This window comes from Apium graveolens, chromosome 11 (genome assembly GCF_009905375.1).
Source record: "Apium graveolens cultivar Ventura chromosome 11, ASM990537v1, whole genome shotgun sequence".
In the NCBI taxonomy this organism is placed as follows: Eukaryota; Viridiplantae; Streptophyta; class Magnoliopsida; order Apiales; family Apiaceae; genus Apium; species Apium graveolens.
In genome coordinates, this window is record NC_133657.1 from 176,111,108 (window position 1) to 176,138,117 (window position 27,010).

General features: G+C 34.0%; 1 protein-coding gene across 3 annotated transcripts; it reads left to right on the top strand.

Moving 5' to 3' along the window:
* The first annotated feature begins 15,516 nt into the window (after positions 1 to 15,516).
* Positions 15,517 to 26,843, top strand: LOC141696906 (glutamate--tRNA ligase, chloroplastic/mitochondrial-like). 3 transcript variants are annotated; one of them, XM_074501050.1, is made up of 14 exons: positions 15,517 to 15,621; positions 16,075 to 16,402; positions 16,489 to 16,607; positions 17,309 to 17,430; positions 21,410 to 21,592; positions 22,049 to 22,167; positions 22,447 to 22,495; positions 22,587 to 22,688; positions 22,786 to 22,888; positions 23,074 to 23,137; positions 23,363 to 23,477; positions 24,590 to 24,690; positions 26,114 to 26,270; positions 26,362 to 26,843. In XM_074501050.1, exons 2-14 carry the CDS (start codon positions 16,080 to 16,082, stop codon positions 26,587 to 26,589), a joined length of 1,785 nt encoding a protein of 594 aa, XP_074357151.1. In that variant the 5' UTR covers positions 15,517 to 15,621; positions 16,075 to 16,079; the 3' UTR covers positions 26,590 to 26,843. The 3 variants fall into 3 exon arrangements, with proteins under 3 accessions (XP_074357151.1, XP_074357150.1, XP_074357153.1); XM_074501049.1 differs by having other exon boundaries at positions 15,547 to 15,683; XM_074501052.1 differs by having other exon boundaries at positions 15,612 to 15,703.
* The last annotated feature ends 167 nt before the right edge of the window (positions 26,844 to 27,010 follow it).

Consider the following 27,010-nt stretch of genomic DNA (forward strand, 5'->3'; position numbering starts at 1 on the left):
TAAGTCAAATCTGTGACAGAGGTTATCATGTGGATTTCTTTGTAGAACACTGTGAATTTATAAGTAATTCAACAGGCAAAGTGGTTTTGAAAGGATACAGGAATGGTAATATTTATGAAGCCAGACTTTCAACAAGTACTGATGGTTCTGTAATTTGTCTGTTGAGTAGAGCATCAATTGAAGAAAGCTGGAATTGGCACAAGAAACTCTCTCATTTAAATTTCAACAATATAAATGAGCTTGTAAAGAAAGATCTTGCGAGAGGACTGCCAAAAAAAATATTTGCTCCTGATGGCCTTTGTGATTCATGTCAGAAGGCAAAACAAAGAAAATCTTCTTTCAAGAGCAAAACTGAGTCATCAATTCTTGAGCCTTATCACCTACTGCGTGTTGATCTATTTGGTCTATGTTATGGTTATAGTGGATGAGTTCACAAGGTACACTTGGGTGTACTTCTTGCACAAGAAGACTGAAACTGCATCTACCCTAACTGATCATGTCAGACAAGCTGGATAAATTGATCAAAGATTCTGTTAAAATCATAAGGAGTGATAATGGCACTGAGTTTAAGAATTCAGTCATGGAAGAGTTCTGCAAAGATCATGGAATCAAACAGGAATTTTCTGTACCTGGAACTCCACAGCAAAATGGAGTTGTAGAAATAAAGAACAGGACTCTCATTGAAGCTGCACGAACAATGCTTGATGAAGCAAAGCTACCAACCTATTTTTGGGCTGAAGCTGTGCAGACTACTTATTTTACACAAAATGTTAAACTTATAAACAAGCATGGAAAAACACCATATGAGATGGTGAAGAAGAAGAAGCCAAATCTGAAATACTTTCATGTATTTGGTTGCAAGTGTTTTGTTCTTAAGACTCATCCTAAACAGCTGTCAAAATTTGATCTAAAAGCTGATGAAGGAATTTTTGTTGGATATCCACTTTTCATGAAAGCCTTCAGAGTCTACAATTTGAGAACAAGAGTTGTTATGGAATCTATCAATGTATCTTTTGATGATAAGAAGATTACTGGACATGAAGATTTCGATGATCATGATTTGAGAATGAAGATTTAAATTTTGATTCTGGAAATTCTGATGACTTAAATCCTGATCCTGTAAGTTCTGATGGATTAAGTTCTGATGTCGTTAAAACTGTGGTAACAACTCCAAAAGAAAATGCACTTGTCCAGAGGGAGCAAGCTGAAGAACCTACTGCATCTCAAGACTCTCGAGAAACATCAGAACCTATCACTGGCTCTTCAAGTTCTGATTCATCTAGTTCTAATGAGCCAAATTCTGATAATTCTGGAAGCTCTGATTCTTCAACTCCTAAAAAATCAAATTCAATTTCTAAAGTCTAAGAGAGCATAACTACAGGGGGAGCATCAGAAAATGCTGATGGAGATAACATGGATCATGGGGGAGGATCCAGATCTAGAGATCAACTTCCATCTGCAAGGAAGTGGACTAAAGCACATACACCCGATTTAATCATTGGAGATCCTGAAGCAGGTATCAGAACTAGAACTGCAACTTCAAATGAAAGTCTCTAGCATTCTTTTCTATCTCAGACTGAACCAAAGAAAGTGGAAGAAGCTCTTCAAGATGCTGATTGAGTGCAAGCAATGCAGGAAGAGTTAAATGAATTTGAAAGAAATAAAGTCTGGACCCTAGTGCCAAGACCAAAGAACAGATCAATTGTTGGTACAAAATGGGTGTTCAGAAATAAAACTGACAATGATGACATAATTACAAGGAATAAAGCAAGACTGGTTGCTAAAGGCTACTCTCAACAGGAGGGTATTGATTATGATGAAACATTTGCACCAGTTGCTAGATTAGAAGCCATAAGGATCTTTTTGGCTTATGCTGCTCACAAGAAGTTTAAAGTCTTTCAAATGGATGTAAAAAGTGTTTTTCTCAATGGAGAATTGGACGAAGAGGTATATGTTGAACAACCTCCAGGCTTTGTAGATCCTAAATTTCCCAATCATGTCTACAGGCTTGACAAAGCACTTTATGGCCCAAGCTCCAAGAGCATGGTATGAGACTTTAGCTCAATTTTTTCTGGAAATTAGATTTCACAGAGGCACAATTGACAAGACTTTATTCTACCTCAACCATGGAAAGGACTTACTTTTGGTACAGATATATGTTGATGATATCATATTTGGTTCTACTAATTCCAAATTGTGTGAGAAGTTTGCAAAGTTAATGCAGTCAAGATATCAAATGAGTATGATGGGATAACTCAGCTATTTTCTGGGCCTTCAAGTCAAGCAAACTGCAGAAGGCACTTTTATCTGTCAATCAAAGTATACCAGAAATTTACTGAAGAAATTTGGAATGCAAGATTGTTCAACTGCATCCACTCCCATGACCACTGCAACCAAGTTAGATAAGGATACTGATAAATCAGTATATATTACTAACTACAGAGGTATGATTGGCTCCTTACTCTATCTAACTGCAATTAGACATGATATCATCTATGCTACATGTCTTTGTGCAAGATATCAGGCTGATCCAACAGAACCACACTTATTAGCTGTGAAAAGAATTTTCAAGTACCTTAAAGGTACAACTAATCTAGGATTGCGGTAACCTAGAGAATCAGATTTTAAGCTAATTGGTTACTCAGATGCAGATTTTGCAGGATGCAAAATAGACAGAAAAAGCACTAGTGGAAGCTGCCAATTTCTTGGAGGCAGATTGGTTTCTTGGTTTAGTAAGAAACAAAAGTCAATTTCCACATCAACTGCAGAAGCATAATATATTGCTGCAGGAAGTTGTTGTGTACAGATTCTTTGGATGAAGAATCAGTTACTGGATTATGGGTTAGAATTTTCTAAAATCCCTCTTTACTGTGATAATCGAAAGTGCTATTGCTATGACAGGTAATCCAGTTCAACACTCAATGACAAAGCACATCAGCATTAGGTACCATTTTATAAGGGAACATGTGGATGAAGGTACAATGGAATTGCATTTTGTTCCAACAGATCAACAGCTAACAGATATCTTCACAAAACCACTATGTGAAGCTACTTTCATAAGATTGGTAAATGAACTTGGAATGGTTTCAGGTTCTTTCTCTAAATCTGCTTAGTTTTTGTTCTCATATATCAAACTTTATGATCAATAGTTTACAGATTGTATTATCTATATGTAATCTGTGCTTAATTTAAAAATTCATTAAATGCTGATTGTCATATGGTGTGGAATTATATACTCTGATAAGTGTTTTGAATGTTCTGTGGCTATTCAATCCAATGAGGATAACTGTGCTAGATGCCTGACCTAGTAGTCTTTAATATACTAGAAATCCCATGTTTGAATTAGTTGTTAATGTGGAAACTCATTAACACAAGCAGATTCTGATATTGAGCTTAGTCAAGTTTACTTTGTGTATCTTATTACTAAGTCAAAAACTAGATTCTTGTTTCTTATCTGTCAAATTCCGTTGTCAGTAAATCTTAAGAATGAACTAAGTGCTGATAAGCCTCACTTCTCAAAAGAAAAGAAAAGAAAAGAATAAAAGTCAGGTACTCCTTTGAGATCTAGAGTAAAAATGTGGAAGGGAAGACCCAAGTGCATTGCTGGTATTAAGTAATATGTATTAGAAAAGCAAAAAATTTCTTGGTGACTTTTCACACTCTATGATTACTGGAGAAATACTCTGATAACAGCATAAATTCTGATAAGCATTCGTGACTCACTTATACTGAGAAGCCACTGTAAAAAGGAATTTCAAAAGATGCATAAAATGAGCATAAACAGTTGAGGTGAACTCATGCATAAATTTGTTCTATAGTAGACATCACGACTGATGACAAATTTTAAGCATTTTTCTGAGTTATGCCTTATTTCTAAGATGTACTGAAGTTGATCAGACTTTAATCTCTATCTGATATTTTGCTGAATGCACACACTTTCACTCAATATGAATGATGAAAATTATTATGGTGATTAAGTTGTTTTTGACAAACAGTTAAGTATCATATGCATAAATTCTGAGGACAAGTACTGATGGACGTTCTAATGATTCAACTCTGAAGAAAACAAGTCAATATTTGTATGAAGAATCACAGAAAAAGATATTCACTTTTTGAGTACAGAAGCCATGTTTTGATGACTGTTAAAATTTGATATAAGTTAAGTTCTGATATTATACTTGATGGAATCTTTGATGCTTACGTGACATTTTTCTTTACTTGACTTATTTGTGGTAAAATCTGAAACAGTCATATTTAAATCAGAATAAATTTGGGTGAGATAAAAATAGTCATAATCATTATGGGTTAGTGGTTAACATGTATGTCCTGAAAAACTGCATGTGCACAGTAATTATTGCTTATTTTATGTGCCCATTAACTCCTGCTCTAACCGTTTATTGACTGTTCACTAGGAGTGAGCATTTCCTGATTCAGAATCGAGAACCAAACCGAACCGATCAAAAAATGCGGTTCCGGTTTGGTTCTTAACTAATTCGGGTCCGGTTCGATTTTTGTTTTTCTAGAAATTTCGGTTCTTGGTTCGGTTCAGTTCTTAACATACTAGAACCGTAAGAACCGAACCGGACCGTATAAAAATGAATAAATACAAAAATATATGTATATATATTACGTAATATTTTTTTTTTATAATACTTTAATAAATTTATAAAAAAATATATTTTTATTGTATTACTCATTTTTTTAAATATTTATGGAGTTTTGAATATTTTTATAAATATTTTTCTTCTTAAGTATTAGAAAATAATCGAATTCAAAATGATCCACCATTAAAATCTACTTTTACTAAGTTACCCTTAATAAATAATCAAAACTAGTCAAAATTTAAAAAGTAAGAATATAAAATAATATCAAAAATAAATAAATATGAAATAATCTTTCGGTTAAGAACCGAACCGAACCGAAATTTACGGTTCGATTCCTACATATAAACGGGTCTGATTCGGTTTTTAAAATATTCCTATTTCAGTTCTCGGTTCTTTCAGTTCCGGTTCGGTTCGGTCCGATTCTGACCCGTTGCTCGCCCCTACTGTTCACAGGGTACCAGGTGTAAAGTGTATCCTATATTTTAAAAATATAACTGTTGAGTGGAGAAAGTATATATATGGGAGTTAAAAGATTTTCTAATCTTTTACTTACTTTTCTATTCTTAATCTCTTTTACTTTCTCTCTCGCTATAATATTCTCTGAAGTGTTTTCTTTCAGGACTTTTAACAAACACTTTGCAAACACTCTCTTTGCCACTTATTTTCTTACAGAGATGGCACCAAAAGACGTAATTTTCAATGGGGCTAAGTTTGTTCCTAACAACTACTCTGCCATTCTTAGCAAGGCTGAAGTTCCATCGGAACTTCACTTCATTCAGGATTTTCTCGCTAATTCTGATACTGGGTACGCTCTGACCCAACCTGATGCAGTCTCTGTAACTCAAGTGCTAGAGTTCTGGAGAAGTGGAGTATATGATGATGGTGGTTCTCAAGGGCCCCCAAGTATTATCTTTTCATCATGGGAGGATGAGCATGTCGTGACATTGACCACGGTTCGGCAAGCACTGCAGCTGCCTGAGAACTGTGTTTACTCTACTGTTGAGGAGTCAGTTCTTCAAAATATGATGGTCAGTCTGGGTATGAAAAGACATTGGTAAAACTGGGTCAATTGAAGAGACCTTACATAAGGAGGGAATGGAGTTTCTTCTTTGACTGCATTGCCAAGGCTTTTGCAAACAAATATTCTAACTTCGATGCAATCCCCATATTTAGTCAACAAATCGGGTATGCTCTCATTAATCAAACTAATTTTGATTATGCAAGTGTTGTCTTAGGTTTCATTGGGGATAGGATGACAGAAGACAGAAATACTGATTATTTTGCTAGATTCTGTCAGCTTATATATAGTTTTTGTTGTGATGATAAGCCTCAATCAGCTACTGAATTAATTCCATCATTCAGACTAGCTAAAAGAGCTTTTAATGACTTACAATCTACTAACAATAGGAAGGTTGTGTTTGAAGGGTTTTTAGCACATAAACGCAACGAAAACATAAATTTAAATCTTAAAAAAAACTGAAACCCTCCTGCAGGATCCATGCGAAAAATAATATTTAATTCGTAGTTCAGTATGTTACCTTAAGAAGCTTTACGTTAATGAAAAGATGGAGGTCTTTAATAGCGATCCAAGAACGATGAGCGGAGATCCCTAGCAGCTGCTCCTCAAGTGTGAAGCACTCCACCGGTATCCACTAAGAGATCAATGTAATGGAGGAGGAAGAGGTTGAGAGAATTAGTTGTCTCCCTCTATTTCTACTTTAGAATTAGGGTTTTTATTTGGGTTCAGGCAAATAGGGTTTATAATAGTATATTTATAGGCAAAATTTTCAGCTGAAATTTTTTCATAAAATATTATTATTATTAACCCTTTAATTGATTATTCTTATTAACCAATTAACTAATAATTAAAACACCTTTTAATCATTAATCCCTTTTCTAAACACTTTAGAAAAATAATTCTCTCACTTGATTTAATTTCTAAAATTAAATTCTTAATTAATAATATTAAGAATTAATTAAATCACATTTAATCAATTATTAAATCTACTAATTAATTATTTATTTCACAAATAAATAATTACCAGCCATTATTAATTAATTCCTCCACCATTAAATCATTATCTTTTATGGTGTGACCCTGTAGGTTCAATATTAAGCCGGTAGTAGAAATAAATAATAATAAAACTATGTTATCATTATTTATATAAATTCTCTAATTCATTAAATATGATTAATTAATAAATTAATCATATTTATTCTACATCGTGAGGGATGCTTCTCAGCATATCGCGACTATCCGGATAATACGAATTCACTGCTTAGAATACTAAGAACCTATTCAGTGAGTAGTTACCGTACAATCAATTCCTTCTACCCTGCAATGTCATGATTAAATACAAGGCATGGAACTTGTGTCAAGCCTATCTTATTTAATCATTTTCTTTCCCATTCACTCTGCTTAGTTCTATTTAATGTAAATTAGAAACTCCTTTCTAATTTCATTCACTTCTGGCCAGAGATTCCTGAACTAGCATAAGTGGATCAGCATTAAATATTCTCTTCCTTCATTGGAAGGGGTAGATCCTTTATTGATCATACACTATCTTCGTGTACAAATTCCTATACCCAGTAGAGCCCTTATAATTGTCCCTGGAGACTAAGAACTAAACCAAAGCATAGTTCAGTGTACACAAGATGACTATGGTGACCTCAAGTCTAAGGATACTTGTACAACTATCACTATGTGAACAACTGCTGACACATGAGTGAACTCCATCAGTTGTTCAGCTGTGTGAGTCATGTTTAGTGAACTTATTCTATAATAAGCACCTACATACTAGCTATAGTGTCACCACACAAATGTCTATGAGAACAGACATCCTTCATAATGAAGCAAGCATAGTATGTACCGATCTTTGCGGATTACTAATTACCAGTTAGTAATCCTACGACCAGAAAATATTTAAGTTTAGAGTTATCATCTTTTAGGTCTCATTATTATGATCTCATCATAATCCATAAAAAGCTTTACTCTAAACTATGGTATATCTTATTTAAACACTTAAATAGATAAAGCCCGCAATAAAACCAAAACAAGTCTTTTATTAATATCAATGAAATCAAAACATATTACATAAAAGTTATTCTTAAATCATCATACATGATTGGACTTAGGACACATCTATTTCAGTGTTAAGACCCCTCAGAGTTCCTTTATATGTCAAACAAACCTTAATAATCTATGATCCAGTTAAATACACTGCACTATATCCTGATGTACAACCATCAGAACCTCAACCATCAACACCTACCACCTCTACACAAACACCTCAGACTTCTCAACCATCAGCACAAACAACCAGACCTTCATCTTCCAAAACTTCTAAGAGGACAAAGTATGTTCCTCAACCTCCACAAAAGAGAAGGAAGATGATTCTCAGAGTTGAGTCTGAGAGTGAAGAGAAAATAATTGAAGCACGAGTTCATGCATCTGAACCTGTGATAATAGAAGTTGAGAATGTTATTTCTCAGAAAGAGAAAGCAGCTCAAAGTTCTGATACTTTGAAAAGGAAATCTGTAAATACTGATGCCGCTGAAGCAACTCCTTCATTGGCAAGGTGGTTGAAGAAAATGAAGGCTATGAGGTATTTGGCTAAGGCTATATCAGAAGATACTGAAGAAGCTGAGGAAGGGGATCAGGAATCTCTGATCTCACAAGAACCAATTATCATTGAAGCTCTTCCAGCTCAAGCCAAAGACACTGCTAATAACATAGTTGCTACCCCTCCTGTCTATCCTATTAAAGCTATAGATGATGCTAAAGAACAAACTGATAATTCTGAAATAGATATTCATAATTTGAATATACCTGAAGTACTTTATATTGAAGCTCCATCTACATCAAAGACACCTGCTCTGGAGATAAATTCTATTGATCAGAATTTAGATGATGTTATTCCTGAATCTCCAGTTGCTTCACACACTGTTGAGCTATCTGAACAGAATGAGTCTTCCTCAAGTTCTGATGACAGTGTTTCTGTTGAGACTCCATTACCTACTCTGGGCAAGGAAGAATTTGTGAAGAAATTTGTTGAAAAGGAAGCACCTATTCCTTGGGAGGATACTCACAGAGATGTTAAGTGGACCAAGAAGTGGAATGAATCAGATTTTATTCCATGTTCTAAAATTCTGACAGAATATATTACAAAAGCTGATGAGTTATTCACAAATGCTGATTTCAAGACACAACTCAAGATCACATCTCTGTCTATAAAATATCTTCAAGGTCTACATACTTCTACTCATGAAAAGGTTGATACACTCAAGGAACAAGCTGATAAGTTCAATCTACAAATCAAGCTTGACAAGAACAAGTATATCAGACCTATTTCTGACGAAGAGAAGATTCAAACAGGAGTAGAGGTTACTCTAAGAGATCCTTTCATATTGACAGACAAACCATATGAACAAATCAAATAAAGGCACCTTGACAAGGTGTTGTCTGCTCAAGTTGTGATAGATGCTCATGATAAGGAGAATCTAAAAGAGAAATTGATCTTATTTCTCAATGATGGAAGGACTTATAGATTAGCTGATACTGGTGTATTAAAGAAGTCTATCAGAGAACTTCAACATATTCACTATCTTCTGGAAGTAAAATCTGATGTTACAAGAAGATGGTTAGAATATATTTTGAAGGCTATAAGAGATCTATTCAGGATCTCTGGTACAAAGACTTCTCATTACAGTCCAATGATTACTGAAGGTGATAGAAGAGAAATTTTTATGCTGAAGAATTCTGCTAAGGTGGAAGTTATTCTGAAAGGAAGATGCTTATGTTATAATGAAAACTCTTCACATTCTAAGGTTATCAGACTTGGTGACGGACTTGAAAGAACATCCATTCAAGCTCTCAGAACAGCCATTTATCAAATTGGTGATAGTAAGGAAGAAGAACTGATGCAGGTCAAAGCACAGTTAGCTGAACTTCTGAAGAAAACTGAAGATAATCTGATAAATGATTTTGTTAAGAATCATTATGGATTCAGATTGATTCAGTGATGTTGGTAAATCTAGATGTTTTGTAAATTGTAATTAATAGTCTTATTAAACTCTTATTGCATTTGAACTTAAATGTTTTGACATCATCAAATCTATTAACTTGTACATTCTTGCATAATTTACAAGTTGGGGGAGATTGTTGGATATATTTGAGATGTCATGTCTAATATGTTTCATGTTTAGTTTTCAGATATTAACTAACAGAAAATATCAGTTCTTACTGGAATCAGGACTTACTGGAAGTCAGGACATAAGGATATCATGACTTAGATTATCAGAAGATAATATCAGAAGATGGATATCAGAACTTAAGTTCTGGAGGACTAACAGTTAAGGAAGGAAGATGATTCACAGGAAATAAGATCAAGACTAATACAAGAAGAAGATATGCATGGAAAGAGTTAGAGGACTAGAAGAATTATATAAGATATCTGGTTGATATATTTTAGGAGACAGAATTATATTCCATATCAACTAGAAGTTATCTTGTAACTGTGTGTCTATATAAACACAGACATTGGTTTACTCTATAAGAGTTACGATCATCAAGAAGATCGTACAATTGTAACCTAGCAGCTCTCGTGATATTTGTTCATCACTGAGAGAGAACAGTTCCATTGTAACAGAGTTTATTATATCGAATACATCTGTTTTCTGTTACTTGTGCTTTAAATCGATTTGATTGTATTCTAAATTGTATTCAACCCCCTTCTACAGTGTTGTGTGACCTAACACAACTTCAATCTTGTTCAACATCGGGTTTGCAATCCCGAGCCGCATTTGACTCGCACTGACTCGGCGACTCCGTTTTTCACATGCCTCGCCAGTTTGTAAGATGGTCGGATGATTCTCTTTTATTTGCTTCATTATTGGTATATACGCTGCATATCCCACAACAACAATGATTCCATGAGCTTGTTTTTCTTAATCTTCATGCATGGAATAGTATTTTGGTCCTGCTTTCTTGATATTAGCCTTCCGCATGGTTGAGTTTTTCTCCAATATAAACCCGTTATCGCTGCCTTTTTTTGTGTCAATGACTCCCGCGATTGCGAGGAGCTAATAATCGGGTTTTGACATCCAAATTATTTCAATATTAAACACGAAAACCCCAAAGTTTGAAAAATTATTCTTTCTCCACGAAAATTTCTCCTCCTTCTAGCGCCAAATGTTGTTTGAGAAATTTCGTCATAACACGAAATTGGAGGTTGTTGGAATAGTTGAGCATAATTAGGGGTAACAATTTCGGGTATTGGGTCGGGTTCGTGTCGGGTTGAGCTTACCCGGTCCAATTTTTAGGTCTACCCGAACCCGACACGACCCGAAACGGGTTGAAATACTTGCACCCGAACACGACCCGTGTACTATTCAAATTACCCGAACCTGACCTGGTCTGACACAAATAGAAATGGGTCGGACTTGACCCGACCCGTAGAGGTAAAACAACAAACCAATTTCAGTTTCAAAGCAAACTATACAGTACATTTTCAATACATTTCAATATCTCTCAAAGAGTAGGAAAATAAATTGAGGTAAAAAAAGTATGCACATACATATATTCGTCCTCTGTATATATATATATATATATATATATATATATATGTGTGTGAAAGATCTTCGATTCATCCATTGAAAAAGTAACAGAATAGTTAATATTTAATAGAGAGAGAAGATGAAATGAAAAAAAAAATATACAAAAGAGAGATACAGATAGAGAGATACAGATGGAGATGGAGATAGCAGCTGCCAAATGAGGATAGGGTTTGAATTGATTTTGGGTGCAATTTAAGTGTATTAGGCTTATTGGGCTTTTTATTGGGTGAAAACATGTGGATAAACTGAATGAATATGAATATGTATTTATAATTTATATGTAAATATGTATTTCGGGTATTTCGGGTTGACCCGAAATTGACCCGATTTTTTGGGTTAATTTTATGTCAATCCGAACCTGACCCGAAATCAAAAACCCCCAACCCTAATTCGTACTTTTTCGTGTTGATTTCGTGTCGGGTTTCGGGTCAGGTCCATTTTTGCCACCCCTAAGCATAATTCATATGAATGCGACTATTTCCAGGGTTTAGGGTTTTTGAAAAATAGAGGGGTTGGATTTGAAAGGTGTCTCGATTTATCACATTGGATCAGATCCCTTTGTCGAGATGAATGTGTACCAATTTATATTGGATCAAATCTACGTAGTTTGTAAAATTGATTGTGTCTATCACTGAGAGACTTTAGGCACAAATTTCGTTAAATATGCTAATTATCAATTTCATTTGGTTTAATTTCGGCGTTGTGATATCTTCCTGATTTGAAGGATATCTGTTGTGCAAGACATGCCTGTATATAACAAGACTAAGTCATCTTGACAACCCCAAGGATAAGTTGTATGATAATCTAATTTTGTATTCGGTAATTGTATTACTTGAGTCTGTAAAAATGTTAAATAGATTGGACTGGAAGATTTTTCTGTGAACAACCTTCAAGCTAAAGAATAAACCCTGAAAGAAGATTAAATCCTGATCATGTCTCAAAGAGATTTGAATAATATTATTTTAAGAAAATATTCTAAGTTAGATATCGACAATTCACATATCTAGGAATATCAAGAAGTATGTCGAGAAGTCCAAAATGACTTATAGAGAAGTCCTAAGAGATATCGAAAAATCAATATATATATAGAGATCTCAGATATCGACAAATCAAAAAGAACATGTAGAGAATTGGAGATATCGACAAGTCATTTCTTCATGTAGAGATCTAGAGATATCGACAAGTCAAATTTTCATGTAGAGAACCAGAGATATCGACAAGTCAAAAACATATGTAGAGAACTAAATATATCGACAAGTCATTCTACATGTAGAGAACTGGAGACCTCGACGAGTCATTATACTTATCAATATGTGACATCTCTTAAGAATAAAAAGAGATCTCGATAAATTATCTCATAATTCAGAATGAAGATAAATTGAAGATTCAAGGTTATCATTCAACAAACAATTTTATCACTAAATTTGAAAGACTACAAATGCAACTTAAAGAATACAAGATCAAGTGCTAAGATTTACTGGACAAAGGATGGTCACCGACCTAATAGATTCCGCACAGATTTGTTAGCACTGAAAATGGAAATAGACAAAGTAGCTTAGAAACTGTGTTAGTATATTTTAGTGCAGGTTTTGTAAACTCGTGATGTTGGTCTATAAAGCATGCACGGGTCCTATGTTTAGAAGTAACAAACAGATCTAAGAAAAATCTTGTATTCTCTCTCAAAATTGTAGCTTAGTTCTTATCCTTAAGAACACTAATTTGTAGAAAAACAAATTTGTTAATACAATAAAGTTAGTTTTTGATAATTTGTATGTGTGTTTGCAATTAAATATTTTATAACTACAAGTTCATATATGATTTGTTCAAATATAAGCCAAACACGTTTACAAATAATTAAAATCCAAGAAAACACATTCACCCCCCTCTGCGTTGTATTTCTATGCACTTAATATCTAACAATACCTTTGAGATATTTTCCATTGTTATTGATTTTTTCCTCGTTTCGGAGAAAGGATAACTTGGGCCTTAAATATTTAATTATTAATTATAATTAATAATTAATAAATTACGGGATCATTAAAAAATATTGGCTATGCCAAAATATGGCATAACAAAGTCCACACTATTATTTTATATCCTCTTACATCTTATTCTTGGTCGATACGCTTTCAGTGAAGGGTACTACTAATTATAGTATAGTGTATGATCATTTTATAGTTTTCCGCGATACTACCGAGTGGTTTGACTAGAGTTGCATATGTGTCAATATATTTCATAGATAGTTAACATATATAGTGAAACGGAAGTGAACCAAATGATTAAGTGGTTGTCGATGCTCACTTTATAATGTCTTTTTATTGATGTATAACTAATTTTATCATTTGAACATTACAAGAGTGATCCACATCTGATATTTGAGATGCTATCTTTTTTAATTTTTTGATATGTTATAAAAACCTGACTAAGATAATACAAAGTTCAAAGTCCACTACATTAATTAAAATTATACGCCGGTTGCTTGCATTTAATCAAGTATTAAGTAGAAGGTCGATTGATATAACTAATCATCTTTCATCAACCATTAACAAATATATCTTGCATTTGTATAAAATTTTGATCCAATCAACTTGATCTGACCCAATTCGACCCAACATACACAGGGTATGATTAGGTTGACCGAATATTGTGTAGGAGTTAATGGGTTTAAAATTTTAAAAAATCATATTAATTGGGTTAGGTCATTCCTTAACGTACATACCAAAATTAATAGTTTTTCATCTAAAAACATATTCAAGTAGATCCTCATATCTGAAACCGAATTTTATCGTACAAAAATAGAGTAACAAAAAGTACTTATTTGTAGAGAAAGTTATGAGTAATCTATTTTTATGATTTTATGTATATTTGAGATTATAATTATAGGGCTGAATTCTATGGAGTCCACCTTTTTGTCGGATTCCTCGGAATCCATCTACGTTCTGTAAATAAAATATCTTGTAAAACGTGTTATTTTGCAAAATATGTTACACAAATAGCATAACTTCAACAAAATCATGCAAATGAATATATATATATATTTATTTATTTATCGTAGGTAACCCGCAGCCGCTACCCTTCGGGTACACACTGGTTAAACCCTACAGGCTCACGTTCTGCAAAATATTCTGCAACATGAACATTTATGTTCTGCAAACTAAACATGTTTTGTAGAATAATATATTTTGCAATGTTTTGCTTGTAAAAATATATGCAATCTACAAGACTTTTTAATAGAGTTGTGATGTTTGTCGAAAACTAATATGTTTTGCAATATTTTAAGTTATATTTTGTTTGCAGAACATATATGGACTCCAATGAAATAGTGTACTACATAGAACTTAACTCTATAATTATAATATTTCAAATTAAAGATGAAGAATATGTGTATATATTATATATTGTGTATCTGACTAGACAAATAAAAAGGAAACGAAGGATGAGATTTGTGAATGTGAATCTAGAGTCGTGGGAGAATGGTAAAAAATATATTCATCCCGATAATCAGTATTTTGGAAAGTTACCCCTAAATATTTGTTATTTAAGACATTTTTTTTGGGATCTCTTAACGCGTAAACTTAATAAAAATTGGAATTTTAAAATTTATCAAAATTTCATCACCTATTATAATATATAAAAATACATCCTTTATATAATTCATATTATGTATTACTAACTTTATTTTTACGTATTGTCAAAAAAAACTTTATTTTTACGAGTAAATATTAAAAAATATATCTTAAAGCCGGTGTATAATGTTACTAAAATTATCTTAGTAAATCTATACTATTTATCTATTGATCTATACTATAATAACCATAATGAGATATAATTTGGTTCAACGGTTATTCTCTAATTTTATTTATTTAAAAAATAAATAGTGTTATATATCCGTTAAACTACTAAATTGTTAAACTATTAGACATATATTATTTATACTACTAAATTACGACCACAACTTATCCTATTATTAAAAAATAAATAAATAGTGATTTATGTGTGTTAAACTAATAAATTTTTAAACTACTGTACATATTCTACTAAACCACACGTTATCCTATTATTTTTATTATAAATTTATAATTATAATATATTTATATAAACATTTTAAAAGCATAATACGAAGGAACAAATAAATTTTTTAAATAATAACGAGAGTTTTAATAAGGTAGAAGTATACTTTACGATACCACCCTCGTATTTTATAATATGAGACTTTTTTTAACTCATGTAAATCTAATTTCTTAAATAAAATCGAAAACAACAAAAATTTGGGAACATTTTGATTCAAAAAAAAAAAACAAAAATTTGGGAACACAAAAAGTAGTAAAAAAATACAAGATATGTGAATGTGAGGCGGGTCGGATCGGGTGTAATATTACAGGGAGGGATAAGGCTACTGAAGGTACTGCCCATCTATCTCTACATTTACAATCTTCAATTTCATCATTTGATTTGATTAACAAGGTGCCCTCCTCTTTACTTGTGTATGTTTTTAACTTAAAGATCAAGATTTGATTATGCATATATGTTTATGTTTATATGTATTATTCTTACCCTTTAAATGATGCTATATTATGTTTATGTTTATGTTTATATGTTTATATGTATTATTTTTGTACTGCTTCGTTATTTAAAAATTTTCACTATGATAATGTACATGTATGTGTTAGGTGATTCTGCACATACTATTGTTTTGTGCTTTTCTTCGATGATGATGAGGCGCCTTTAATGCAAATGTGTTGGCTTTATGTTCGGGGTCTTTGTGAATTCAAGAACAATGATTATTGATTAGGAATATAAAGAGTGGAAAGAAATGATTAACATATTTCTAATTGATAGGGTTAATCTTTTTCAGAATACATGCAAGTTGGAAGTATCCAAATGCCTACTTTGTTAGATAGGTTACCATGGGCGAGGTTTAGGGGCGGATTTGCAGAGGTGGCACCACCCTGTTTACGTCAGTCATTGCCGTTGACGCCGTCGTTTGTGCATCGTCGCAAAAACATTAATTTTGTATGCCGTTTTCGTGTAAGTAGTACTAGATGTCTGTCGATAGTATCTGCTTCGAGATCTTCAGTAAATGAAGAAGAAAATGCTGTTCGTGTTCGCTTTGCTCCTTCACCAACCGGAAACCTCCATGTCGGAGGTGCCAGAACTGCTCTCTTCAATTACTTATTCGCTAGGTTGTTCAATCACTTCATCATTTCTCTTTTGTTCTTTCTTCATTTTTTCACTTTTTGTTGCTTTTAAAACTGATATCCAATTCTAGGTCCAAAGGTGGGAAGTTTGTTCTTCGAATAGAAGACACAGACTTGGAGAGGTCTACTAAGGAATCTGAAGAAGCCGTGTTACAAGATCTTTCCTGGCTTGGACTTCACTGGGATGAAGGTTACTTACCCCCTTCCTCTTTTATATACTTCTGTTTCTGTTGTATGTTATTTCAGTATGCATCGCCACTTGTCCATCAACTTAGTGGTTAATCACTCTGAGGATCCTTTTGGGTTAAATAAAATGGGTTTTGTATGGTTGCTAATGAGCAGAATTAACATTTAGTTTTTTCGAAAGGACTGTTACATATGATCTACAAAATGAAGTTCAATTCTACTTGCATCCGGTGGATCATGTCATTCATTACCGGTTCTATTAATTTAAAGCAACATGAGATGTTTGGATTTGAACTGGAAATCGCTTATTAAGAGCATACATTAAACAAGGGACTAGAGAGATCTTACGTCGTCGTATTTTCTTTTCTGCTGCTACACGTAGGCACACTATAGGAAAATTCTGCACTTATATGGTGCAAAAGCTTTGTTTTGTTGTTTTAGCTAAGCACCCATTTGGTGCAAACTAAGGCTGTCCAGTTCTTGATCAGCAGGTGTTCTGTTTTGACTTACAAGATCCCCTTCCCCTCCCTCTCCAATATGTACTACCTTCCCTGATCTAAAGGGAGGCAATAACCCATTAAAACAAAAAAAGGTTGATAGAAGGTATAGGCGGAGTCATCTGTTTAAAGGCTACCGGTTTTCAACTTACAAGCAGGGATAATTATAGGCCTAATACTAATAATTTTCATGTTTTATATTGTAAAGGTCCGGATGTCGGTGGCGACTATGGTCCATATCGGCAATCTGAAAGAAATGCGCTCTATAAGAAATATGCCGAGGACCTTATAAATTCTGGTCATGCTTATCGCTGCTTCTGCTCGAATGAGGTAAGTTAAACTCATAGGAATTATCCGTGATTTGTTTATTTGAATAGTGTGTATAGTAATATATTTGTCGGTGGTCATATAATCTTGTGAAAATCGCTATAAAAGGACGTACTATCTTTGTATGGTAGTTTTCCTCTTAAAAGGATGGTGTGGTGCTGATTCAGGAATTCGTTTATGTTACTCATTATGACCTTGAAAGATACAAGAGTCTAATTACATACTCAAGGAAACAGAGCAAGGGTAAAAAAGTCAATTGTCAACAGAAGTCGATGCAATTCGTCAAAGGGTAAAAAGGAGAAAGAATGACTAAAGTAAAGGGGAGAGTATTAGAGGGGGGAGAAAGGAAAATGAGGGCATCGAATTATATTGTATTGAGTTTCTTTTTTTAAACCCTAGGATAGCACTGGCCTCTCGAAAGCCAGATATCCTTGTAATCGTTCAATTCAGTAATCAAACAGTCGAGTTTATCCTTGTTTAAGTCAAATATATCCTTAATATTAATTAAAAACACCACAAGTGGTATCAGAGCATGAGATCTGATGGGACATCAGACAGCGGCGCAACGAATGGATACGATTGAGGAGACGTTTACAAAAATGGAGGAGATGGTTGAGGCCATGAAGCAGTCGTTGACGGAGGTTGTAATGAATGGAAAACAATGGTGGCTAAGAAGTTCGGGTCGGAGTTTGAAACTAATAAGGATTACAAGGCTGGTGGTCTTATTTTGTTCCAGTTGGCAGCATTGCTTGGATTTTAATGTTTTCTGTTTCTATTCTATGCACTATCATTTTGTTATTTTGTCCTCTAGTATTATCTAATTAATTCTCAAGAGTATATCTGGAAATCATTTGTTAAGGTTGTTAGAATATTTTGTCTCATATGATGAGTATATAATGAGGGTGTGAATTTCAATATTGATTTGAAATGAATAAGAATATGAGTGTGTAGAAAGCTGTGCTATCTCCATTTTATCCTTGTTTCTGCATTCATTCTCTTTTAGTCTTCATGGTATCAGAGCCTTTAAAAGAGTGAAGAGTCTGACTGGGTATTAGTTTCAATAATTGTTGCAACTGTTGAGAACTGAAGACTATCTCCTCCTCCATTTGTGAGTCACAGTTGCCCCGAGTAATATTATTGACCATTCTGGAGATAGTGCGCTTGGTGGTTGGTTTCTTATAGGAGGAAGAGGCAACATTCTTCTGGATAGGCTTCTTATGCTTCAAGTGCCAAGGTGGATACTTAATGACTGTCCAACATCTTTCTCCCACGTGTCCCTTTCCTCCACAAGCACTGCATATTATAGTTCTAGTATCAACATGCCGTTTTGTAAACATTGTTGAAAACTTAGCATCAGGAACTTTGCAGCACAGTCCTTTGAGACTCCTCTTGAAGTATAACAGAACAAGCACCATTAACGGAGGGCAAGGGTTGCTGCATCAGAAGTTGACTCCGTATAGGACTATAGATCTCATCCAAACCATTACGAAAGATAAAGAGTTTTGACTCTTCTTTTTGTGTGACAATAACATTGAGTAAATTTTTAACCTCATTTGTTGGAGTAGCAATAGTGGGTAAGCTATTCATTGAATCAATCTCCTCCCATAAACTGCTAAACTTGGTAAAATAATCATTTGCAGACATTTTGTTTTGAGAAAGACTGAACAGATCTTTATTAAGTTTATACTTCCTAGAACCATTTGTCAACTGAAATCTTTTATCTAGTTGGGTCCAGATCTCATGAGCAGAAGTAATAAATAAAATAGATTGTTCGATACTATCAGACACATTAGCACGAAGCCAAGAAATTACCTAGTCATTGCAAGTATCCCATTGCACAACTTGAGTTTCATCGGTAGTACTTCTGGTAACTGTCCCATTTAGAAATCCAAGCTTCCTTTTAGAAGATAATTGAATCTCGAACAGCCTTTTCCAGCTTCTATAATCTCCGGCTCCTTGAAGTTTTGTTACACTAACAGACAAAGGAACATTAGAAAGGTGAAGAAAAAGAGGGTTTTGCATATCAGCAAAACTGAATCTTCCACCTGCAGCCATTACTTTGAAGAAAAGTGAACAACAAGAGAGCAAATCTGAGACTTATTCTTAAACAGGAAATGAGAATAAAATCAATGATATGCTAGTACTGTATCTTTCCAGTTAATACTGACTAAACATTGAAAAAACAAAGATGGATTGGCATTCAACGTTCTGATACCATGAATACTAGAAGATAATGAATGCAAAAATAAAGATAAAATGAAGATGACACAACTTTCTACACACTGATATTCTTATTCATTTCAAATCAATATTGAAGTTCACACCCTCATTATATGCTCATCATATGAGACAGAGTATTCTAACAATCTTAACAAATGATTTTCAGATATAGGCTTGAGAATTAATTAGATAGTAGTAGAGGACAAAATAACAAAATGACAGTGCATAGAATAGAAACAGAAAACATTTAACTCCAAACAATGCTGCCAGCTGGAACAAAATGAGGCCACCAGCCTTGTAATCCTTATCAGAGGTTGTTGGGTAAACTGATTTACTTAACAGTAACCAGACCTGATATCACTTTCTCTATTCATGTTCTTAATCAATATATGCAGCATCCTACTATTGCTCACATGAAAGCTGCTAGAAGGGTTCTAAGGTACTTGGCAGGTAATCCTGGCCAAGGCATACTATTGACATCCAACTCTGCAATATAAATCCATGCCTATTGTGATAGTGACCGGGCCAGTCATCATTTTGCAAGGTGACTGATCAAGTGGAAAGGCCTGCCCAATTTCGAAGCCACCTGGGAGGAAGCTGCAACCCTCAGTCATCATTTTGCTAACTTTCACCTTGAGGACAAGGTGAGTAATTGGGGTGGGGGTATTGTGATGCCTCGTCCGGACAAGGGTCTAATTACATGCTCAAGGAAACAGAGCAAGGGTAAAAAAGTCAATAGTCAACATAAGTCAAATAGTCAATGCAAGTCATCAAAGGGTAAAAAGGAGAAAGAATGACTAAATTAAAGGGGGAGTATTAGAGGAGGGAGAAAGGAAAATGAGGGCATCAAATTATATTATACTGAGTTTCTTTTTTTTAAACCCTAGGAGAACACTGGCCTCTTGAAAACCAGATATCCTTGTAATCGTTCAATTCAGTAATCAAACAGTCGAGTTTATCCTTGTTTAAGTCGAATCTATCCTTAATATTAAGTAAAAACACCACAGTATCTTTGATTTGTACCAAGATTTTGTATGAAATGTATCTGTATGTTAATTATTCAAGATATATTATACTGACAGTCAGCTTAAAATTGATTGAGAGGGAAGGTTGGTCAATAAAAAATAAATAAATTAGGTGGATAATTGATGGACCATTCGGTTGTTGGGTACCAATAATATTGATGATTCTGTTTGTGGAAGAAAAAACATGATTCTGTGTATTTGTCCTTTTGGGTCTCTGGTCTAATAGATGTTGCTATATTATTTACCCATTTATCCATCTTTGCTCATTTCTATTATATCAGGCAGTGCAATTGAATTGTTATTGGTTTTGAAGGGATATTCACCATGTATTAATCTTTTAATTTTTAAACCCATCAAAACATTTGATTGCAGAATGCAGAGTAACACGCTTCTGGATATATCCATATTCTTTTTAGTTCCCCAATAAAAGGTTTTATGTTGGCACATACTTTACAGTACTAGGGAGGTTGGATATGTTTGCATTATTCTATGTAGTATCTGTAATTTACATATTTTTTTTTGTCACATCCTTTCATCAGTCAGATAGCTGTTCTGTCTTGGCTGCAATTTTAAATATTCTGCCAGTTTGGTCATTTGTTATTATAGCCCCTAGAGCACAAGTTCATCAAGTGATTTTTTAATATTTTTTTGCAATTCGATCAAGACTATTATGTAATATGCTTAGCTACTGCTAGTTGTTGCTATGTATTTACAGTTGACAATGTCAAGTCTTTTAGGAGCTAGAGAAAATGAAGGAGATTGCAAAGTTAAAGCAGCTGCCTCCAGTATATACCGGAAAGTGGGCTAGTGCCACAGATGAAGAAGTACAAGAAGAATTGAGAAAGGGAACCCCATTTACATACAGATTTCGCGTGCCTAAGGAAGGGAGTCTGAAAATTAATGATCTTATCCGAGGGGAAGTAAGTTCTATTTTTTAATTTAAACTTCACTGTTATTTTTTTTATCCTGCTATTGACATCATTATTTGCCTTTGATGCCATTTTGCAGCTCCTTGATAGTTTTAATGATTTTCAAAATTTTCAAGAATTTTTACATTTTAAATTTGTCCATCACTGAACATAATTTTCAGAGGAGTTTTAAGTTTTGAAGTGTTTGTTATTGTGTCTTCTCTGAAATAAGAAGGTTGTAAGGAGCTAAGTCTGGTGTTGTCACTTTTAACTTCGATAAAAATAAAGCTCATGGAAAGTTGTCCTTTAAACAAAACTTTTAATTCTCCCAAAATAGTTAACATGTTAGTTTTACATTGAGAGATTTTGATAATGCTGCTTAATCGATAAGCTGCTCAAGCCATTGTGGCCAGTAGCAACTAGCAAGCCTTTGTTTTGTTGGTTATGTGATTCGATAGTGGAATGAAGGTTATCTGGAACTTTGATACACTCGGAGATTTTGTGATAATGAGAAGCAATGGTCAACCTGTTTATAATTTTTGTGTTACTGTGGATGATGCTACCATGGCTATCTCGCATGTTATAAGGTAAGCCTGAAACTATATTTATGTTGATCTCACAAGTTCTATTTTACTTCCAATTTCACTAGATGAGCTTTTGGATCTGGTGTTTCTTCTACTTATTTAAAACACATCAGAGTAATCCCACCGTCTGTTGCGCACACAAGATACATTTTATATATAACTTAATACTTGCTTCCAGAAACATAAGTTCTGATGCAACTAAAGCTGAATGGTGTGGGTTTCAATTGTGTTTCTTTTCATTGTTGTATCCTATCTGACTATTCCCTTAAATTTGATATTCAGAGCAGAAGAACATTTACCAAATACTCTAAGGCAAGCGTTAATTTATAAGGTTCTTGACCTCCCTTTAGTTTTGTTATTTTTGTTATTTACTCCCTTTCTATTGGTAAGTTTTGACGAGGAATTGATATTTATTTTTACAGGCCCTTGGGTTTCGAATGCCTTACTTTGCACATGTTTCATTAATTCTAGCCCCGGATAAGAGTAAACTATCTAAACGACATGGTGCAACTTCAGTGGGTCAGGTATTTGTCTCTTTTACCCGGAAAACTCTATTGTTATATGCTTGATCTAGTCTAACATATGCAGCAATGGCTTGTTCCTTGTGTTACAATGCAACAGTTTAAGGAGATGGGATATTTACCTCAGGCAATGATAAACTATTTAGCACTGTTGGGTTGGGGAGATGGTACTGAAAATGAGTTTTTTACCCTTGAGCAACTAGGTTGGTTAGCCTCTATAAACATCCCTCCACAAATGCATATATATTACTGTGTGACAGGATGAACTTGTGTTAATCTGAATATGCAGAATGTTACGTATTTATTATATAATTTCGTCGCAGTAGCACTGATAGTACTGACAAAATAATCTTGATATTAAATAATTTGCTTTCTGTGTGGTTTACAGTTGAGAAGTTCTCTATTGAGCGTGTGAACAAAAGTGGAGCTGTTTTCGATTCAACCAAGTTTAGGTGATAATGATTGTACTAAAACAATTATACACTCCTGAAACCTGATTGCAGTTGGAGGCTGAAATTTTCTTCTTGGGAATGAAGTTTTTGTACTTCTGCTGATGTGTTTTTTTTGTTCAGTTGTCTTTTTTACATGTTGTCCCTGATAATCTTATTTATGCAAGACATTGTCATGTTTAATAGCTTCTTAAAGATTTCCACTTATTTATGATTTTCATACTTCAGGTGGATGAATGGTCAGCACTTAAGGTTACTTCCGCCGGAAGAGTTAACCAAGCTTCTTGGTCATCACTGGATGAGAACTGGGATCCTAAAAGAATCAGAGGGGCTATTTGTTGAGGTAATTTTGTCTCTATTGATTAAAATTCTTTCATAATCATAGATGTTTATACACCCATATAACGGCAAGCCAGATTTGGCAGTCTGTTTCATTGTTGAAATGTGTGTAATGCAAGGGCGGATTCATGTAGGGGCCAGTGGGGACACGTGCCCCACAGAGCCAAAAATTAACGTTTTTTATTAAAGTTTTAAGGTATAAATATGTATATTTTGTGGTGCCCCCACTAAAAAAATTTAAGTGCCTATAATACTAATAAATCTTTCATAATTTGAGTTATATTTGATTTTATTTATATTATATCATCAAAAAATTGAAGATTAAATGGTTGAAATACTAATTTTTAGCACTTAGATATCAAAAAAATCGAAAAATTTATTAAAAATGACCCAAAAAAATAAATTGAATTTGAACCAATGACACGTAATATTGCCAGTTAAGCACATGGTTCCCCCAGAGAAGTTGGGGGCTGAATCCGCCACTGTGTGTATCTGTGTATATATATATATAAATATGATGTGCTGATCATAAAAATACTTTCAATTATTGTGGTTCTTAGAACCACATTATTCTTGTGATCCTCTCAAGTACTAATTCGTTCTTCTGAGAGAGTTTCTAAAAGAACGACCATCCAAGTTTTTGAGAAGTACAAAGGTGTTTAATTATTTATTTGAAATATTCTCTTTATTTCCATCTCAAGCCTGGCCATTGGCTATTCTCCTCCTTTAATTGTGCAAGCTCATATGCTTGCATGAAGGTGGCAGGCTTAAGCAGCAGTACTCCACCCCAACTCTTGGCATTCAGGCCGACAATTTAAAATTCCAGTAAAAAGTCTTCGAATTGTGTCCGATGAAGTTAATGTATCCGTAATTAACATCCTAGCTTAGTAGAGAAGTCATTTGTATTGTCATGGAATACATGGCAATATATCCTGTAAATTATCCTTGTTGACCTTATCTTTGCTAACATAAAAGCTCTCTATCACAAAGATAGGCCTCTGTAGTACAAAATCGATATGATATAATATAACTTGCTTCAGGTTAAACTATTCATGTTTGACTGAGTAAGTGTTTGGTTCCATAGTATTAAGAAAACTCGTAATTTTGTATTAACAGGAGGCTGTTCAGCTTTTGAAGGATGCAGTTGATTTGATAACAGATTCAGAGAAAGCACTTTCGAATTTTCTTTCTTACCCTCTACATGAGACTCTGTCAAGGTATATGTTGACTTTATCAACGCTCATTGACAAAAGAAGGGCCTCAGATGCTATATGTACTTGTTAATTATACAAATATTGTGGGTTTTGGAATATATCATGGGAAATCCAAAATTAATTTGTGCTGGTATTGGACAAAAGAAATCATTTTTTCTACTTAGGCGACTGGCAGCTGAAAATTGTATCTTTATATATATATATAATAATGCAGAACCGATAATTTAAAAACCATATACTGTATTATGAAATATATAAAGAATATTTATACATATTTGGGTATATAATATCATATCCATTGAGATGAATTAGTTTAATACATTCCAAAATCAACAGTCATTTCAAATGATAGTGCTAAAGTTTCACTTGAAGTGCCATTAATTGATTGGGATAGATGCTTGGATTTAGACTTTGATCTTTGGTAGGCCAATAAGACTACATACCTCCTGTTCGCTCACAATTCGAGGGCTTGTGATGACTTTGGTGTTTCTATGATCTTGGGTGCACCAGAGTCGGCCTTTAATATTACGGTTAGAATGGGGTTATAGACTTGCAGCACCCAATTTATGCCAAAGAATGTCACAAGTCTTATTATGCAGCTAGCTATGGGTGGATGACTTTAGAAGGGTTACATCATATTATCGATGTTTTATTTGCTGTAATTTGTTAATTTATTGTAAATTCTGATGTAAAATATTCCTCGATTTCAAATGCATTATCAAAATAGCTATCCATTGAATACTTGTAAAACTTGCATAAATAAACTTAAACAAATGTTATCTCTTTTTATATCAATTTGTACATTGCGAGAATCATGTTCCTCATTTCTATGTGTGATTCACTGTGTTCCTATGTTTCCATAGTTCTTCCTGTTATATGCATATTTTCTTGTTTTGGATTTTGCAGACAGTACGAGGCTACAAAAAGCGCATGTTACATTTTCTGCATCAAACACGCACACACACGCACACTTTCATACCACAAGCCTAGCTTGGCACTTAAACCTAGGCGCAGCTTTACGCGCACACACACACCTTTATATTTCACATGCCTAGGCGCAGCTTGACCAAGTGTGTCCACAAATGAAACTGTTTGTCAGTCTTTCTGTGATAACATGTTTATCAACTGGAACATTCATTCTCTAAATTCTTTTACCGGATTATTTTCCACGTTTGTTGGTTTCTATCCCTACTTCACCAGTAACATACAATGCAAAAAGCCGCAACAGTTCAATTACTTGAAAGTTTGCGCTGCAGCATATAGCATCATACAAGTTAACAACCTATCACGATACCAAGCCCACTTATGCTCTTGTGATTGAAATCTGTAAATTTACTGTCATAGACCATTATGTTTCAATTAGATGCACCTAATTGCAAGGGTTTCCTTAATCACCAACTCAACTCAATAATGTGTGTTTATGCAGTTCCGAAGCCAAACCTATACTAGAAGATAGTATATCTGTATTTGCAGATAGCTTATTAGCTGCCTATGACAGTGGTGAGCTCTTTGATGCACTAGACCAAGGAAAGTCTGGATGGCAGAAATGGGTGAAAAGCTTTGGGAAACTGGCTAAGCGGAAGGTTGGTTTTAGTTTATAATTTGATTAGCCAAAAACATTAGTCTGATGTGACCTCTACTGCAGAAATTACTAAACTTTCATTTTCATGGCAGGGAAAGTCTCTCTTTATGCCTCTCCGAGTTTTGCTAACAGGAAAGCTTCATGGCCCAGATATTGGAGTTTCTGTGGTCTTGCTGCGTACTGTTGGAACCGGTGATATTGTAGGATCTCAAGTAGGGTTTGTAACACTAGAAGAAAGGTTAAAATTGCTGAGAGAAGTTGACTGGCAATCTTTTAACAACAATCAGACTGCATTGGAGTCTGTGGCCGTATCTCATTAACAATTGTTAATATGTTACGAGTTCTTCTGTTCACGAGGAAGCTTATGAAATGAGTTGATTTTGGCCATTTTCTGATGCCAAGTTTTGTCAGTCTAGTATACAACTACGAGTGAGCTAAAGTATCCAGAATTTGCATGTTCCTTTGTATTCTCATTTTTCTTCTTTCAACTGATCCTTAATATAGACTTGTCTTGTAGAAATTATGGAATCAAATTGAGAATAGTGTTAAATCCTTCAAATTCGTCCCAATTCTATTTTTTCTTGTCTTTTGGCTAATATGATTTTAGTTCTAAAACACAAACTTTAACCGATTTAAATTGATTTAAAGATAAACCCAATCTTAAGTTGGTAACAAACTATCACTTTGGTACTTCGGGTGATTATGATTTTTTTATTCACTTGGCTGATCATCAATTTCTCA

Excerpts from the sequence above, each read along its gene's own strand:
- LOC141696906 (XM_074501050.1), top strand. The coding sequence starts at position 16,080 with ATGCAAGTTGGAAGTATCCAAATGCCTACTTTGTTAGATAGGTTACCA. Across the intron at positions 22,889-23,073 it reads TTTTACCCTTGAGCAACTAG|TTGAGAAGTTCTCTATTGAG; the intron begins GTTGGTTAGCCT and ends TGTGGTTTACAG. Across the intron at positions 24,691-26,113 it reads CTACATGAGACTCTGTCAAG|TTCCGAAGCCAAACCTATAC; the intron begins GTATATGTTGAC and ends GTGTTTATGCAG.